Genomic DNA, 18,260 nt, shown 5'->3' with positions numbered 1-18,260 from the left:
AAATTGAGCCTAAGTTCTCTCTAAAGCTTTACCCGTTTTCTAATTCCACCTTTTAGGGCCACTCAAAATGAATCTTAATTCTTTCTCCAAATGACAGAGCTTCAGATGTTTAAAGACCTTGAGTTGTTGTCTTCTGTGGAACCAAAGTCACTTGTTCCTTCTGTGGTTTTGAACTGTCCTGCTTGCTGTTCTCTGTGCCCTCAGAGGGTGCAGCCCTCAGAGAGGCCATGTTGCAGGTAGGGACTGTCTGGACAGAGCAGGCCTGCCGCTCCTGTGCTGCAGGTCCTGGTCTGTGAGGTCTGTGTGTCCGACTCTGGGTTGAGACCGGTTAGTGGACTATGAAATGCAACATGCAAGAAAGAGGGAGGGATGCGTTAATCTAGTAAGGGGACATGCTGTTTTGTAAAATTGTCATATATATATATACAGTAAGTATATAGTAGATCATGGTATAAAAGTATTTCTTACTGTGGATTGTAGTAAAAATGGGGGAAAAACCCCTGGGTTCTAAGACCCTTTAAAGCTATCAGGTCACATCATATTTGGCGTACCATCAGAGTCTTCTGTCCCTCCTGAATCCTAAAACTTCTCTATGTGCACGAGTCATGAAGTCGCCTTTATCTGCATAGTCATCACTATGTGCTTCTGTCATCCTTCATTTGCACAGATGTGGTTTGGAGCCTATATCTAGGACTCTCTTTACCTTGTTAGATTTCTTTTTCTCCCTAGCTTGGTGACCTTTTAGACTTGGTCTTGTCATTTATCAGAGGTTTATCCCTCCCATTTTCAGCATCTGCCTATTTGGTAAATGTGCCTTTGCTATCATTATTGGCAACTGTGTTGAACAGGACAGTTCTGAGGACAGAGACCTGTGGCAGACCACTAAAGGCTTTCCCCTGGTTGATACTCCACTCATACTGTGCGCACGGTCACTCAGGCAGCAGTGAGCGGCCCGCCAACCCTATAATTCTCTGGAGCTGTCCGCAGAGGGAGCCTGGCCTACCATTTGAAATTTGAACGTCTAGAGCCTGAATCACAAACCCAAATGCCTACAAGGGGCTTGGCAAGTAGCACAAGTGAACAAAGTGATAATTAATTCAGGCTGTTGATAAATAATCCCTGACCATTGGCCTTGGTTTCAAGAAGTCAGTGCTGCACGGTGAAGCTGGGTGTGAGCTGGCTGGCATGGGAGCCAGTGCTCAACGTCGCCAAGGCAGAAGTGTGGACTTTTAGGAACATCTGGGTTTTAAGTGAAATGTGATTTTATTTTTAATGTTGGGAAGACAAACACCCAACACTGTCCAAGCTCCCCCCACTATCTGAAAGTAGAGTGTTTCAGTGAAACCTGTTGTAAGTTGAAATGGCATAAAGCTCAGACTTGCTGTTAATTTACATGGGAAATGTTTTGAGCATTCCCAGATCCAAAAATAATCTACCAAATCATACTAAATATGCAGAATTATGTCCAGTTTTACACTAAACATAACACCTTTATGAGCTCGTGTAAACTTTTCTGATACCAAGGACACATCTTGCTAAGGGATGCACACAGTAAATCTGATAAGCTCAGATGCTCACAGCCACAGTGCAGCCCGATGCTGAGATGCTGAGGTACCTCCTGGGAAAGGAGCTTGGAGGGACCACTCGACCACTCGGGTGCACGCTGCCTCTGTGATGGCTTGCTGCAGAACAAATGCTGTTTGCACTTTCTTTTCTTTCTTTCTCTTTTTTTTTTTTTTTGTAAAAGTTAAAATCCTCTGTAGATTTTTTTTTAGTTAAAGAAAAACAAATACTAATGTTTGTCAGCCAGGATGTCTCCTTATCTCCTGGTTCAGTAACCACAGTGACATAAAGCGGTAAGATTAGTTGGATGCTACCATGGGTTGATGGCCTTGGTTGTACCTGACTCTAGTAGTTCCATTAATTACCCATTCAGGAATCTTACCTGGGGCTGTTCTCACTCAGTGTCCTGAAAATTGGAAACAACTTCCCTTTTTCCTACCTGTTGGCACCTTCCCCTAATGGCAACTGTCCTCCAGGGTCACCAGCAAGCATGAGGAATGTATGAGTGGGCTTCCCTGGCCAGGAAACTGGAATTTAGAATTTCTTAATGTCTCCCCCACTATCCTGGCTTCACTTCCCTCATATCTGTGTCTGCTCTTCCCTCTCTTTTCTTTTTGATCCAAAGAACATTTTCCTTCCCAGGGAATTGAGAGGCACAGGAGCAGGCCTACCCCTTCCTTGTTCTTACTCACACACCAAAAATAACCTTTTCAGTCCTTTTCATTGTCTTGACCATTTTGGGGAAGCCTCAGCTCATGTGGCATTCTTCCTGGCACTGTTTTTGTAAATCAATCTGCTCTCTCATTTCTCCTTGGTTACGCTTGCTCCTTCTGGCTTTTATACATGAGCACATAAGGTTTGACCGCTTCGGATTTTGTAGCCTTTGCAGCCACGTTAGTTTGGGTTTCCAAGAAGAAAGGAAGGGAGTGCTGGTTGATCAGCCACATTCCTAGAGGAGAGGTATTTGTTCCTGGTCTTCCACCAGGGTCAGGAAAAGGCTGGCATATTCTGTGGCCAGGAGGGCATGGGAAGCCCTTCACTACAGGAAGGTTTGGACACTGTCTTGATGAACCACCAGCTGGTGGGGGGACGGAGCTACTTGAATGATAGTGGTGGCATGTGATTAGTACTAATAGAAACATATATTAGGTGCCATGGGAACCCAGGGGAAGGAGCAACAGGTAATTCTGCCAGCCAGGTCAAGGAGGAGGTGACATTGTATGATAAGCCAGAGTAACCTGGCAGAGGCTGAGTAAGGCATTCTAGGTGATCAGCACTGATTGGCAAGGCTCAGAAAAGCATATTGGAAAAGCATTGAGGTCCTTTCCACAACTGGGACAGTGATGAGGAGCAGGCGAGGACCACAGGTGGAGCTTTGGCTCACCTTCCTAGGGCTGATCAAATATCCCAGTTTCCGCCTGACCTGTGGTGGCGCAGTGGATAAAGTGTCAACCTGGAAACTCTGAGGTTGCTGGTTCAAAACCCTGGGCTTGCCTGATCAAGGCATATATGGGAGTTGATGCTTTCTGCTCCTCCCCCCTTCTCTCTCTCTCTCTCTCTCTCCCCCCCCCCATCATGAATAAATAAAATCTTTATAAAAAAAAAGAGGCACATATGAAAGTTGATGTTTCCTGCTCCTCCCCCTTCTCTCTCTCTCTCTCTCTCTCTCTCTCTCTCTCTCTCAAAATAAATAATATCTAAAAAAAAAATGTCAAAAATACCAGTTTCCAACACCACTTTGGAGCCATGATGGCCATGGTTGACAAGGGACATATATCATTTTGGCCATCTGTTTAATACACTTATATTCTACCTGCAGGATTCCTTCCTTCCTTCCTTCCTTCCTTCCTTCCTTCCTTCCTTCCTTCCTTCCTTCCTTCCTTCCTTCCTTCCTTCCTTCCTTCCTTCCTCCCTCCCTCCCTCCCTCCCTCCCTCCCTCCCTCCCTCCCTCCCTCCCTCCCTCCCTCCCTTTCTGTCTTTCTTTTAGAGAGAGAAACAGATATGGACAGACAGATAGGAAGGAAAGTGATAAGAAGCATCAGTTCTTCGTTGAGGCTCCTTAGTTGTTCATTGATTACTTTTTCATATGTGTCTTGACTGGGGGGCTACAGCTGAGCCAGTAACCCCTTACTCAAGTCTGTGACCTTGGGCTCAAGCCAGCGACCATGGGGTCATGTCCATGATCCTATGCTCAAGCCAGTGACCTTTGCTCAAGCTGGTAAAGCCTGCACTCAAGCCGGATGAGCCCGCACTCAGGACGGCAACCTTGGGTTTTGAACCTGGGTCCTCTGCATCCCAGTCTGATGCTCTGTCCACTGCATCACTGCCTTGTCAGGCAGGACTAATTTCTTTATAAACTTTTTATTTTGATGTTTTGAAAAGTTGCAAGAAGAGTACCTGGAACTCGCACATACCCAAATTTTTGTTTTGTTTTTTTTGGGGGGGGGGGCCCTGACCATCAGGGGAGGAGAAAGAGAATGGTAGTGGTGAATAAGAAACAGGATTTTGCAAAGGAAGGGGAGGGGGCTCTCAGAGGGAAGAGACCCGAGCACAAAAGAGGTCTGCAGATGGACCAGAGAAAAGTCCCGAGAGAGAGGGAGAGAGAGAGAGAGATGCCCCCGGGGGACAGGCAGGAGGGAAAGAGAGTTGGGAGTCTGTGGAGAAGGAAAGATCAGGAGTGGAGTGGAGGTTTTAGGTGAGGTTTCTCTGGCCAGAAAAAGGCCTGCATGGTGGAACAGGCAGCACAGAGATTAAGGACAGATGCGCAAATAATTAGAAGCCGTGTATGTAAGAGATCTCCAATCAGTTCCCAGCTTTTTTTTTTTTTTTTTTTTTTCATTTTTCCGAAGCTGGAAACGGGGAGGCAGTCAGACAGACTCCTGCATGCGCCCGACCGGGATCCACCCGGCATGCCCACCAGGGGGCGATGCTTTGCCCCTCTGGGGCGTCGCTCTGTTGCATCCAGAGCCATTCTAGCGCCTGAGGCAGAGGCCACAGAGCCATCCCCAGCGCCCGGGCCATCTCTGCTCCAATGGAGTCTCGCTGCGGGAGGGGAAGAGAGAGACAGAGAGGAAGGAGAGGGGGAGGGGTGGAGAAGCAGATGGGCGCCTGTCCTGTGTGGCCTGGCCAGGAATCAAACCCGGGACTCCTGCACGCCAGGCCGATGCTCTACCGCTGAGCCAACCGGCCAGGGCCAGTTCCCAGCTTTTTTGGTGATAGTTAAATTGGTGAGGGTGTTAACACCGAAAATCCCTTCAGGAGTCTAATTCAGTGGGTTCTGTGGCCTGGCCACAGCGGAAAAGAACAGTTTCTTCTGTTTTAAGGAGGGAGATTCCTGTGCCCCCACGGCCGCCCTCAGTCCTCGGAGTGGTCAGATTTGAGTATTAGCGTCCTAAAAACTCAAGCTCTGGCCACGGAAGAATAAGGTAAAGTGGATGTGCTCAGGATGTCTCCACAAGCACACTCACTCGGAACAGAAAAGACTTCCCTGATGTAGCTATGGTTTGGGACAGGGAGTCTCAGCAGAAAGAACTGAGAGGAAGGCTGGAGGCAGGGGACTTACCGCACTGTGCACCAAAGTGGGTGGAAGGTCGGAGATCCTAGTTCTTTCTCCTGGTTCTTTCTCGGAGGGGATGAGGAAGAGGAGCAGTCCTTGTGGACTTCAACTCCTCCCGGGTTTTCGGCACCAAAATGTAAGGTATTTTTCCCTGCCGAGAAGGAAGGAAAGGGGCTAGAGCCTTGACCAAGTGTGGAATAACAAAAGGCTTTATTGAGTACAGAGTGTGCATCCTGCCCGGCAAGGTTCCCTGGCCCCGAAGAAAGAAAGATGGAGGCCAGGGAAATTGCCACATACCCAAATTTTTTAAATTTTGCCTTATTTGCTTTGTCATTTTCTCAATATGTATATATTTTTATATATGCATATAGCTACACATTGCATGAAGACATGTCTGTTAACAGTAGACCTCACATGCAATGGTGGTATACCATATAGCCTAGTTATATTGTAGGCTATACCATCTAGGTTTAGCCTATAAGCACTGTAATGTTTGCACAATGACAAAATCGCCCAGATGCATTTCCCAGCATGTATATCCCTGTCATTAAATGGCACATGAGTATAATGTTTTCTGAACCATTTGAGATTAAATTGGAGATGTTATGAACCTTTACTCCTAAACACTTTAGATAGATAGATAAATAGATAGAGAGAGAGAGAGAGAGAGAGAGTGTGTGTGTGTGTGTGTGTGTGTGTGTGTGTCCCCTAAAGACAAAAACATGCTTTTATATAACCATGGTATGATGAGCCAAGTCAAGAAGACTGAGATGGACGCATTGTGGTCTTATCTATATCCATATTTAAATTTCATCAGTTGTCCCAGTGATGTACTTCATAGCTGTTTTCCCCCAGTCTGAGGTCTCACCCATGAGCATGCATTTTGCTGTTCTGTCTCTGTAGTCTCATGTAAGCTGGGAGAGATGTTTGTCATCCTTGTCTTTAAATTTTTTTTTTATTTTTTACTTATGTATTTACTTTAGTGAGAGGAGAGGAGGCAGAGAGACTGACTCCCACATGCACCCCGACCGGGATCCACCCAGCAAGACCACTAGGGGTGACACTCTGCCCATCTGGGGCCATTGCTCCATTGCTTAGCAGCAGAGCCATTTTTTTAGCACCTGTGGCAGAGGCCATGGAGCCAGCCTCAGTGCCTGGGGCCAACTTGCTCCAATCCAGCCATGGCTGCAGGAGGGGAGGAGAAAAGAGAGAGAGAGGGGAGGGGTGAAGAAGCAGATGATCCCTTTTCCTGTGTGCCCTGACCCGGAATCGAACCTAGGACATCTACACACTGGGCCAACGCTCTACCACTGAGAAAACTGGTCAGGGTGTCTGAAATTTTTGAAGAGAACAATCCAGGTGCTTTCTAGCATGCCCTCAGTTTGAGTTTATCTAATGTTTTCTCATGATGAGGTTTGGATTATAGGTTTTTGGCTGAAGTTCTTTGTGGCTGGTGTTGTATGCTTCTCCATGTATAATGTCAAAAAGCACATGATGCTTGTATGTCCTGATACTTGTGATGATGATAACCTGGATTATTTGGTAAAGGTGGTATCTCCCAGTGGAAGTTAACTACTGTAATATGAAGTTACTATTGTACTTAAGTAACTTTTGAGGACATGTTTTGAGACCATGTATATATCCTGGACCTTATCAAGCTTTCACCTGCTAGTTGTAGTATCCATTGATGACTTTCTTTTCTCTTTTTTTATTTTTATTTTTATTTTTTAGTTATTTTTTTTTTTAAAAAGAGAGAGAGAGACAGGAAGGGAAAGAGATGAGAAGCATCAACTTGTAGCACTTGTAGTTGTTCATTGATTGCTTCTCATACGTGCCTTCACTGGGAGGCTCCAGTTGAGCCAGCGACCTTTGAGCTCAAGCCAGTGACCACGAGATCATGTAGATGATTCCACACTGAAGCCAGCAACTCTGTGCTCAAGCCGGTTTCGAACCTGGGGCCTCAGTGTCCCAGGTTGACGCTCTTTCCACTGTGCCACCACCAGTCAGGCTTTAGTTAGTTGTGTTTTTTTTGTTTGTTTTTGTTTTAAGATTTTATTTATTGATTTTTATGGGAAGGAGGGGTTTGAAATGAAGAGTATCAATTCATAGTTGCTTCATTTTAGTTTTCCATTGATTGCTTGTCATATGTGCCTTGACTGGGCAAGCCCAGGGTTTTGAACCAGTGACCTCTGCATTCCAAGTTGACGCTTTAGCCACTGTGCCACCAAAGGCCAGGCTGCTGATGACTTTCCTTTTTTTTTTTTTTATAGGCCTTTTTTTTTAAATTATTTATTCATTTTTTTTTTTTTAGAGAGGAGAGAGAGAGAGAGAGAGAGAGGAGAGAGAGACAGTGAGAGAGAAGGGGGAGGAGCTGGAAGCATCAACTCCCATATGTGCCTTGACCAGGCAAGCCCAGGGTTTCGAACCGGCGACCTCAGCATTTCCAGGTCGTGCTGATGACTTTCTAAAGCTGTCATTCCTTTTATATATTTTAATTGGCTGTAAAGAAGAACCTTCCTTTCTGGGGGAATGAATCTTGCAAACTCAATTCTGCATCTTTGTATTAGCTTTTAACTTGCTGGACCAAGCCCCCAGGTGCCTCGCCCACCCCATCCTCTTGCACTCTCTTTCTGCTGTGTGCTTTGGTGGACATCAGCTTCTTGGGCTTGGGGAGGGCTCCAGATCTTCTTCCAAGCAGTAATGGGCTGTGATTGACAAGACTGGGGCAAACACAGGCTGTGTTAGATCATCAGTGTTGCCCTCAGGCTGGGGACTAGCAACATAGTCCTGTTCCAGATCCAGGGCTCAGCCTGGGCTTAAGTGAGGACAGAAATGGGCAAAAGAAAGAACTGTGGTTGACCCCTGTCCTAGCTAAATGTGTTAATCAAATCAAAGTTGTCACTCATGTTTTACACTTATGGCACACTGTTACCAGGCATGCTTGGTATCTTTTTTTTCTCCTCTGACAAAAAATAAATAAAACATAAAACATCAACATGGTCCTGGTGTCACTTTGGTCATTGCAAGTTAAAAGCCTTTCTGTGTGTCCTTAATAAACGCTTAGTTTCAGGGGAGCCTCGTCAGTGTGACCCACCTGAGGCTCCAGAACGTCTGAGCAACATTCAGAATTCCACACAGGAGCTCTTAAAGTCCTGCCTTTGGCTGCGCTGGCGCAGCTAGCTGGGAAAGGAGACGTGGGCTGAGCTGAGGTCCGTGCTGTCAGACACAGAGAGGGTTTGCCAGAAAAGCAGGGTTTAGGTATGCATCTGGGTAATGTGAAGCAGGACAAGCTTTTCAAGTATTATGGCTCATCTTTTTCCCATTTTTTTTTCTCCCCTCTCTTTCTCTCTTTCTCTCTCTCTCTTTCTCTCTCTCTCTCTCCAGACAGGCTCAGAGCTCAGCCCAGTTGATGGACCTGTTCCAGGTCAGATGGACTCAGGGCCAGTGTACCATGGGGACTCAAGGCAGCTAAGCGCCTCAGGGGCGCCGGTCAATGGTGCTAGAGAACCCGCTGGACCCAGCCTCCTGGGGGCTGAGGGTCCTTGGCGAGTAGACCAGAAGCCCAACTGGGACGCTGCCCCAGGCCCAACTCACACTGCTCGCCTGGAAGATGCCCACGATCTGGTGGCCTTTTCGGCGGTGGCCGAAGCTGTGTCCTCTTATGGGGCCCTTAGCACCCGGCTCTATGAAACCTTCAACCGTGAGATGAGTCGCGAGGCTGGGAACAGCAGCAGGGGACCCCAGTCAGGGCCCGAGAGCTGCTCTGCTGGCAGCGAAGACCTTGACACGCTGCAGACGGCCCTGGCCCTCGCTCGGCATGGCATGAAACCACCCAACTGCAACTGCGATGGCCCAGAATGCCCTGACTACCTCGAGTGGCTGGAGGGGAAGATCAAGTCCGTGGTCATGGAGGGAGGGGAGGAACGGCCCAGGCTCCCAGGGACTCTGCCTCCCAGTGAGGCTAGCCTCCCCGCACCAAGCACCAGGCCACTCCTCAGCTCTGAGGTCCCCCAGGTACCTCCCCCAGAAGGCCTGCCTCTGTCCCAGAATGCTCTGAGCATCGCCAAGGAAAAAAACATCAGCCTGCAGACCGCCATCGCCATCGAAGCCCTCACACAGCTGTCCTCTGCCCTCCCGCAGCCTCCTCACTCCCAGTCTTCCTGCCCCCTTCCCGAGGCCTTGTCCCCTCCTGCCCCGTTCAGGTCTCCCCAGTCCTACCTCCGGGCCCCCTCATGGCCTGTGGCCCCCCCTGAAGAGCCCCCATCCTTTGTTCCGGATAGCCCTGCCTTCCCCCCAGCAACTCCCAGAACAGAGTTTCCTGAAGCCTGGGGCACTGACACCCCACCAGCAACTCCCCAGAGCTCTTGGCCCATGCCCCGCCCAAGCCCTGACCCCATGGCAGAACTGGAGCAGTTGTTGGGCAGTGCAAGTGATTATATCCAATCAGTATTCAAGCGGCCCGAGGCCCTGTCCACCAAGCCCAAGGTCAAGGTAGAGGCGCCCTCATCTCCCCCAGCCCCATCCCCCACGCTCCAGAGGGAGGCTCCCACACCATCCTCAGAGCCCAACACCCACCAGAAGGCCCAGGCCGCCCTGCAGCAGCACCTCCACCATAAGCGCAGTCTCTTCCTGGACCAGGCCCACAATGCCTCTTTTCCCTCTCCCACGGAGCCCCCTGCTCCCGGCTGGTGGGCACCATCAAGCTCACCTGTCCCTCGGCCTCCAGACAGACCACCCAAGGAGAAGAAGAAGAAGCCCCTGACACCAACTGGAGGTCCCCTGGGAACTGAGAAAGCCACTCCTGGGATCAAGCCCAGTGTCCGAAAGCCCATTCAGATCAAGAAGTCCAGGCCACGGGAAGCACAGCCTCTCTTCCCACCTCTGCGGCAAATCATCCTAGAAGGATTAAGGCCCCCAGCCATTGAGGATGCGCAGGCACATCCACCTGCCCCCGTCCCTGCCTCACAGGGCTCTGCTGTCCCCCTGCCCCCAGAACCTTCTCTTGCGCTATTTGCACCTAGTCCCTCTGGGGACAGCCTGCTGCCCCCTACTCAGGAAATGAGGTCCCCCAGCCCCATGTTAACCCTGCAGCCAGGTTCCACTGGTCCTCTTCCCCCTGCTGATGACAAGCTGGAAGAGCTTATCCGGCAGTTTGAAGCTGAATTTGGGGATAGCTTTGGGCTTCCTGGCCCCCCCTCTGTGCCCATTCAGGACACCGAGAATCAGCCAACATGTCTCCCAGCCCCCGAGAGCCCTTTGGCTACCCGTTCCCCAAAGCAAATCAAGATTGAGTCTTCAGGAGCTGTGACTGTGTTGTCAACCACCTGCTTCCATTCCGAGGAGGGAGGCCAGGAGGCCACGCCCACCAAGGCCGAGAATCCACTCACACCCACCCTCAGTGGTTTCCTGGAGTCACCTCTTAAGTACCTGGACACACCTACCAAGAGTCTGCTGGACACACCTGCCAAGAGAGCCCAGGCCGAGTTCCCCACCTGCGACTGTGTCGGTAATTCCTCCTGGGTGTCAGGGAAGGGCAAGGGAGGTGGCTCGGTGGACTCGGGCTCCTAGGACTTTTATGTCTGACAAATAGTTACTGGGTGTCAGCCACCACTCTGGGGTCTGGTAACACAGAAAGGAGCTCACAGGCCAGTGGAAAAGACATTGAAGGAAACATGATGATGCGTGTGGTGCATGGCTTGTCAGCAGAGGTGGGCACAGGTGCTTTGTCGTCTAGATTGAGGCAAAGGCATCATGGAGGCCTTCCTGTGGGAGGTGGTGCTGAGGCCTGAGCTTGGTGGCTGTGTGAAGGTGGGGCTTATTTGGACTGTTCTTGGTCTGGGGGTAGCAAAATGGGAGGGGAATATGTGGGAATGAACAACAGGTGGCTTGAAAGGCAGGCAGGGGCCAGATCTTGCACGGCCCAGTGAGCCAACTTTAGGAGTTTGACTTGATCTCATAGGTAATAGTGGGTCTCTAGGGTTTTAAAGCAAGTAATGACCTTGTGCTTCTGAAAGACTATTCTGGCCTTGGTAGAGAGGAAGGATTGGTGGGGGGACCTGTAAGAAAGATGTCTTGAGCTAGACAAGAAATGACAAGGGTCTGGATTGAAAGAGTCAGTGGGTGAGGGGCACACAGGGTGAGAGGGTTCAGGAGCCCCTGAGGAGGAGGGAATGTGGGGTGAGGACAACTCGGTTCCCCACCTCAGTGGTGGTGGTGGTGGTCACTGAGAACAGATTTGGAGGAGAGGCAATGAGCTCTGGGCGAGCTGGGTTTGAAGGGGCTGAGAGACTGGAATCTGGGTTGGGATGTAGTTAGTATCCGGGTGGGTGAGGCTGTGGTGTAGGTGAGAGCACTGAGGAGTTGGGTCCATTTCTTGCCTTCCAGAGTGAAAGCAGTCCCAGGCCTGGAGGACTGCTCCCGTGGGCTTCTGTGTGTGTGTGTGTGGGGGGGGTCACTGATGCATTGGTCCCAGGTCCACTTTAGACTCCAGCTCTCTGGCATTTATGGAGTGTTCCCTAAAAAATACATGTTTCTGTTGTTGACCAAAATACATGTTGATGCTGATGATGAGCATGTTGGATTCTTGAGATGTTATGATAGCCAGGTTCTACAAAAAGGCTGTCTTCTTTGCTTGTAGAATACATCAGTATCAGGTCAGTTATGTAATTTGTTGAGACGTTGGGGCCCTGTCAATGAGGAGGAGACTACTGGGGTACAGGGCAGAAGGATGAGTGACAGGGAACCACTTGTGGAGCAAGGGAGAATTGGCCCCAGGCTTCTATCTGGGGGGTGTGCTGGGTCCTGCCGGACACTCACAGATGTGCTCTGGAACGAGGCTCCGGCCAAGGGCTATTCCTGGACTAATAATGTAAGACTCTGAGGGCCTCTTATTTCCCAGCATTTGGGAGTGGCTTGCTCTGACCATAGGAGTTGGGCTCCCTTGGCCACCTTCCCTCTCTGTGTTTGTGTGTGTCTGTCCCATCTGCCATATGTGGTGCATGGTTAGGTGTTTCTCCTCCTCCAGGGTAGGAAGCAGTGGTGGTATATTCAGCCGGTGCGCACTGGTTTGGTAGAACCGATAACCTAATTTTTTGTTGAGTTCACCGAACCAGTTGTTAAAATGGCACTTGTAATCAGGGTTCTCTCTAAGGTGGGTGCTTGGGCAGCTGCCCAATGTAGAAATTACAAATTTACATTCCTACTCTTTTGTAACAGCATATTCTAAGCGCCCCTGGTAATGTTTATTCCATCCATAGGTGAATAAAATTGCAAGTGAGGATGCCAGTCAAGCAATATAGAAATATCTTAAGTAACAGTTTTATTGTTTTTTGTCAAGTATTATTTAATACTTTTTGTTAATATTTTAAAACTCTTTCTTATAACAATCTAGTTTTGTGTGCCTCTTTTATTGTTCTTATTTAAGTATTAAGTGCATGAAATAATAAACTACCTTTTGGTATATATATATTTTTATACTTAAAATGGTCATTAGGGCAGAGAACCAGTTGTTAAACTATTTGAATCCCACCACTGGTAGGAAGTATCCTAGTACTTAGGATAGTTGATCCTTAATAAATATTTTAATTTTGGGGTTCAGTTATATGGACATTGTGTTTGCTCAAACTAGTTTTTTTTATTTGAAATCTAATCCCATCACTTCCTCATATATAGAATGAAAATCATAATGGTATCTCCCTTTCCAGGGCTGTTGTGAGGAGTCATTTAGTAAATGTGTGTGAAGCCCTTAGAACAATGTCTGGTACATAGTACACACTGTAAGAGTGTTAGCTGTCATCAAGCCTATTGAATGCAATAAGGCAACAAAAAGAAGTAAAAGTGTATTATAAAGGAAGAAAAGTGATGGCTATTGCTTGAATCCTCAGTCATTTATTGATTACCCAGCTCTGTGCTAATGACCAGTAGGAATACAAATTGAGAGAAATAGTTCGCCTCTGAAGGACTCTGTGGTTTGTTTGAAGAGACAGTGTAAGCAATAAAATATTCAGTCCACCCAGCAGGTGTCTGCCAGGGACCTGTGCCGTCATATGGAAGTGGCTAAACTGTCAGAGTGCTCTGAAGCATCAGGCCTGGTTGTCATTGTGGAAGGTAATGTTTTATTTAACAAATTCTTGTTCAGAGTTGGGTCTTGAAAAATGCAGTGAACACAGATGGGGAGAAACAAGAAGGCGCCCCTCCAGACTGAGGAGGGCATGAGCCCAGGCTTAGGGGTGGAAGGAGCCAGCTATCGGGATCCAGACCAGTAGCACCGGGGAGACCTGACCCCTCAGCGGTCTCCTGCATTCCTTGGGCCAGAAGCGCCCCTCACCCCGAGAGGACAGGTCTCAGCTTTGAAGTTAGCAGAAGAGCAGGCAGTAGACTGTCAGCATCAGAGAAACCTGGCGGTGGCAACATTGGCCGCCACTGCCTTGGCAGATGGGGAAGGGCAGGGGCATTGGGCAGAGATAGGGGAGTAGAGATTCCCACCACCATTCGTTTCTTGCTAAACAAAAGAATTAGAACTGGACCTACCTTGTGTTGTTAATGTGAAATTACAGAAAAATGCTAAGGTGAAAACAGCAGGCACAAAGAGTATATAAATGATCATCTCACCTAGGTTAAAAAAATAGAAAAAAGATTAGAAGGAAATATATCAGCAGTGGTTACACTATCAGTGACATTTTCCTCATAGGTTTTCTGAATTTTCTGTGAAATATATGTATTTTATAATAAAGAAATATTTTTTTAAAGTACATCCTAGAGCCTTACCCATGATGGTGCACTGGATAAAGAGTTGACCTCGAAATGCTGAGGTCACTGGTTTGAAGCCTGGTCTCGCCTGGTCAAGGCACATATGGGAGTTGATGCTTTCTGCTCCTCCCCTCCTTCTCTCTCTTTTCTCTAAAATGAATAAATAAAGTCTTCAAAAAAATTTTTTTAATAAGAAATAGAGTACATCCTATAGATAGCATGGAAGATGGATTGGTGAAGGGTCATAAACTTATGGCAAGAGACTAGTTAAAAAGCTTATTATTATTATTATTATTATTATTAAACCATGGTGTATTCCAGGCACAGTGACAACTACATTATAGTCACCACCTCATTCAGTGCTCAGCACATCTGTACGAGGTAGATACTGTCAGTACTGTAGTTCCATCTTAATGATGAAGAGAGTGAAGTTAGATTAAGTAATTACCCAGGCCATGAAACCAGTGAATGGTTAAAGTGAGATTTGAACCTAAGCAGTTGGACTCTTCACTGAAGTGACTGAGATTGTTTAGTTGAGAAATGAGTCCTAACTCAAACCATCGTATTAGAAACAAAGAGGGCCAAAGAAGGAAGAGATTTGTTTGGAAACGGTTTCTGGAGGGGTTCATGTTAGGGAAAAGGCCATCCTATTTTCCAGAAATGTCTGGACCTCCACATCTGGACAGGGGCTTCTGTCAGAGGCGATGGCAGGATGGTTTTTGTGAACTCAGGCTCAGGACAAGGGTTAAGAATAGAGCGCTCACTCTGGAAATGTGTCCGATGGGAACCATCTTCTATCCTAGAAGCTCAGCCAGGCAGCAGCAGGGGGAGGGTGTGGATGGCACATCAGTGTCAGGAAGATCTCATGGTAGTGACGGTGAAATTCAGAGATGCCACTAAGTGCTTACAGTAAATGATTGACAACTGCTATGGAAACAACTTTATAAAAGCATAAAAAGATTTTATGGTGTTACAAAAGAAAGGTAATATTCAGTGTCTACGGTGAGTTTTCTCAAATAAGCAGTTTTGGCCAATATGAGCATTACCAGGTAACCAAAACCCAAACACCAAGAGCACTGTTTTATCCTTGTTTTAAGACCATGAGTTTCTAAAGGTATGGATGAAATTTGTATGAACTTGTTCTCTGAATCTGGAAATACTAGGACTAAGGGTACCCTTTGAAGCTGTAAAGAAATAAATGTAAAAGTCATGAAAGGAAATGCCTTACTCCAGAAGATAGTGTGATATGTACAGGTTTGGGAAAACAGCACATGTTGAAGTTCTACATTGCATTATTATGGGAAGAGAGTACTGATATATTTCTAATACTCGGAGGCACACACTGGAGGTCCTGATAACCACCCCTAACCATCCTGTAGACACTGTCAGGGACAGGGCAGTGGGCTGCAACGACTTTTGCCTGGGCCCTTTTATATTTTGTCTATTCTTGGAAATGGGGAAACTCACAAGAGAGACAGTGTAGGACAGGGAATGAGTTCAAAAGACGTTTGAGGCCCTGGCTGGTTGGCTCAGTGGTAGAGCATCGGCCTGGCGTGCGGGAGTCCCAGGTTCGATTCCCAGCCAGGGCACACAGGAGAAGCACCCATCTGCTTCTCCACCCCTCCCCCTCTCCTTCCTCTCTGTCTCTTCCCCTCCCGCAGCCAAGGCTCCATTGGAGCAAGGTTGGCCCAGGCGCTGAGGATAGTTCCATGGCCTCTGCCTTACGTGCTAGAATGGCTCTGGTTGCAGCAGAGCAATGCCCTGGATGGGTGGAGCATTGCCCCCTGGTGGGCATGCTGGGTGGATCCCAGTCGGGCGCATGTGGGAGTCTGTCTGACTGCCTCCCCGTTTCCAGTCAGAAACACACACACACATGCACGCACACACACACACACACACACACAAAGACATTTTAGTGGGAAAACTGTCCTTTGAGATCATCTTATTATTTTATAGAAAAGGAAACAGGTCTGTGTTAACTTTCAAGGCTTGGCCTGATGTGCTTGAGGCACAGTCCACAGGCAGCTACAGACGGATTAGGAGACAGAGATGTTAGGGTTGCCTTCATAGAAATGCTGTATTTTTATCCAGTTGATCATCCTGCCCTAAAAAAATAGCCAAAGACCAATACAAGAAAATAACTCCTTTGCCTGGAATGTGGTGAAAGTTTGGCAGAGGGAGGGATGTTGTCCTGCAAATGTGGCTGACAGCAGGATCCACTGGTCACTTCAGTATGGACCACTGTTCTGAATGGGGGACCCAGAGACTCATCTCTGTTCACAATCGTGTAAAGCCTACTTCCTGCAGTTTTTATGAGAATGTATTTCCCCCTTTGCATTCTTTTTGAGAAAAAGAGGAACTTTGTTGTTTAAATATTTTTTAAGACAATACGATATTTCTTTGGACCCAAGTATGAAGGTGGGGAATCTGACTCTGAGTAGGAGGGTATCAGAAAGAACTTCCTGGAGGTGGTGATGTCTGATCAGAATTTTAAAGTAGAAGTTTAATAGATTAAGAAGGAGAAGGTAGAGTGTTCTAGGCAAAGGGACATGAAGATGTGGAGATGAGAAAACATGGGGAAATACAAGTCATTCAGGTGTGACCAGTGTGTTAGATGGAAGATGGGGAGTGGCCGGAGGAGAAAGTTTCAGGGTAAACGGGGATGGTAGCACAGGCAGAGAAACCAGTTTGCAAGCTCAGGCAAAGTTCAGGCGAGAAGTAATAGGTGCCTGGCCTAGGAAGGACATTGAGTAGGAGGGAAGAAAAGGGGATTGATAAGAGAAAGAAGAAGACAATCAGTTGGTTCAATGACCAGTTGGATTTGGGAGTAAGGAGGAAGAAGCCGTCACAGGTGACTTCTGAGGTTCTAGGTTGGATGACTGGGTGCGATGATGGTGACATTCACCAAGATTTGAAATATTAGGAAGGGAGCAAGTTTGGACATGCAGACTTTGAGATGTTTGGAGGTGTGTATCTGATTGGATCTGAGAATTGGAGGTTCTTCAGCAAACTAGTAGTAGTTAAAGTTTCGATTTAGGGACATTTCACCAGGCTGAATATGTAGATGGAGAAGAGACCTAAGAATGCAGGATAGTAACATTTAGGGGAGAGAATCTCAAAACAGGAAGCCATGAAGGAGGTGTGGAAAGAAATTGAGGAGAGAGCCCTGGCCGGTTGGCTTTGTAGTAGAGCTTCAGCCTGGCACGTGGATGTCCCGGGTTTGATTCCTGGTCAGGGCACACAAGAGAAGCACCAATCTGCTTCTCCACCCCTCCCCCTCTCGCTTCTCTCTCTCTCTCTCTCTCTCTCTCTCTTTCTCTGTTGGCCTTGGGCACTAAGGATGGCTCCATGGCCTTTACCTCAGCCACTAAAAAGAGCTCTGTTGCTGAGCAACAAAGCAATGCCCCAGATGGGCAGAGCATCACCCCCTAGTGGGCTTGCCAGGTGGATCCCAGTCAGGGCACATGCAGGAATCTGGCTCTGCCTCCCCTATTCTCACTGAATTTAAAAAAAAAAAGAAAAAAAGGAATTGAGAGGATATGTTAAAGAACCAATTGATAGTTTGGGAGGTTGAGAGAGTTAACAGCACCAGTATTGAAGAAGGGTCAAGATTTAATGCTGGGTTTTTCTTTGTCTTACATTATTTATTATGTGTGCACTACTAGTCCTTTCCATTAAATCCCAGGTTTCTTAAAAATAGGGACCAAATATTGTATTTCTAAAGCATTTACACTGGTATTTTTTGGTTTGCTGGTCAATCTTTATTCTACATCCATATTTAAACTCTACAAAGACATCGAATTGATTTAGGAATGATCCCCTTACTTTTAATCTTTGTCATCAGTGAATGTGCCCATTGTTGTAAAAGTATATATTTCTGTCTACTACCTGAAGGCTGAGCATGCTACTCATGAACTTACAGGTAGCTGGCCTGAGATTTTAATTTTTAAAAAAGTGCATCTGGCACACCCAATTCAGCGTAGGACCCACCCATCTACCTTCTCTCCACATGGATTTGTAACTGCCAGGAGGTATTGTGCTAGCAGTCATAGACTATCATGGAAGTAGAAGCTAATTAGCTATTAAGCTTAAGCTGTTTGGCTTTAAGCCCACTAGCAAAATACATCAGGAAATTGAGGCATTATATAGGATTGTTTGGAAAAAGGAAATAGCTACAGTATAACCTTTGTGTGATCTTGACAGCTCTGTAGTAATTGCATGCCAGTTATCAACTGGCTGTCTGTGTCAGTGTCATAAAGAGAAAACATTTTTCTGCCTGTATCTAGACTGGGCCTGCGGGTCCCCACTGGGAACGTGTGGGTGCCCCAGTCTCTGTAGAGAGAGACAAAGGTGGAAGGTCTGTGGCCTTTTTCTGTTGGACAGTAAGGAGTAG

At 47.3% G+C, this 18,260-nt stretch overlaps 1 protein-coding gene across 5 annotated transcripts in view; it reads left to right on the top strand.

The window, feature by feature from the left end:
- The window catches only part of TET3 (tet methylcytosine dioxygenase 3), a 116,609-nt gene that overhangs the window by 51,242 nt on the left and 47,107 nt on the right, over nucleotides 1–18,260 (top strand). For 3 of the 5 annotated variants that reach the window (XM_066377961.1, XM_066377962.1, XM_066377964.1), the window contains one exon: nucleotides 8,504–10,625. In XM_066377961.1, coding sequence (XP_066234058.1) covers nucleotides 8,504–10,625 — 2,122 coding nt within the window. The remainder of the gene's footprint in view (nucleotides 1–8,503; nucleotides 10,626–18,260) is intronic. The other 2 variants (XM_066377966.1, XM_066377965.1) reach the window with 1 other exon arrangement.

The sequence above is a fragment of the Saccopteryx leptura genome, chromosome 3, assembly GCF_036850995.1.
Source record: "Saccopteryx leptura isolate mSacLep1 chromosome 3, mSacLep1_pri_phased_curated, whole genome shotgun sequence".
Lineage (NCBI taxonomy): Eukaryota > Metazoa > Chordata > Mammalia > Chiroptera > Emballonuridae > Saccopteryx > Saccopteryx leptura.
Note: the sequence above shows the minus strand (reverse complement) of the source record. Positions and strands in the feature narration are given on the sequence as shown.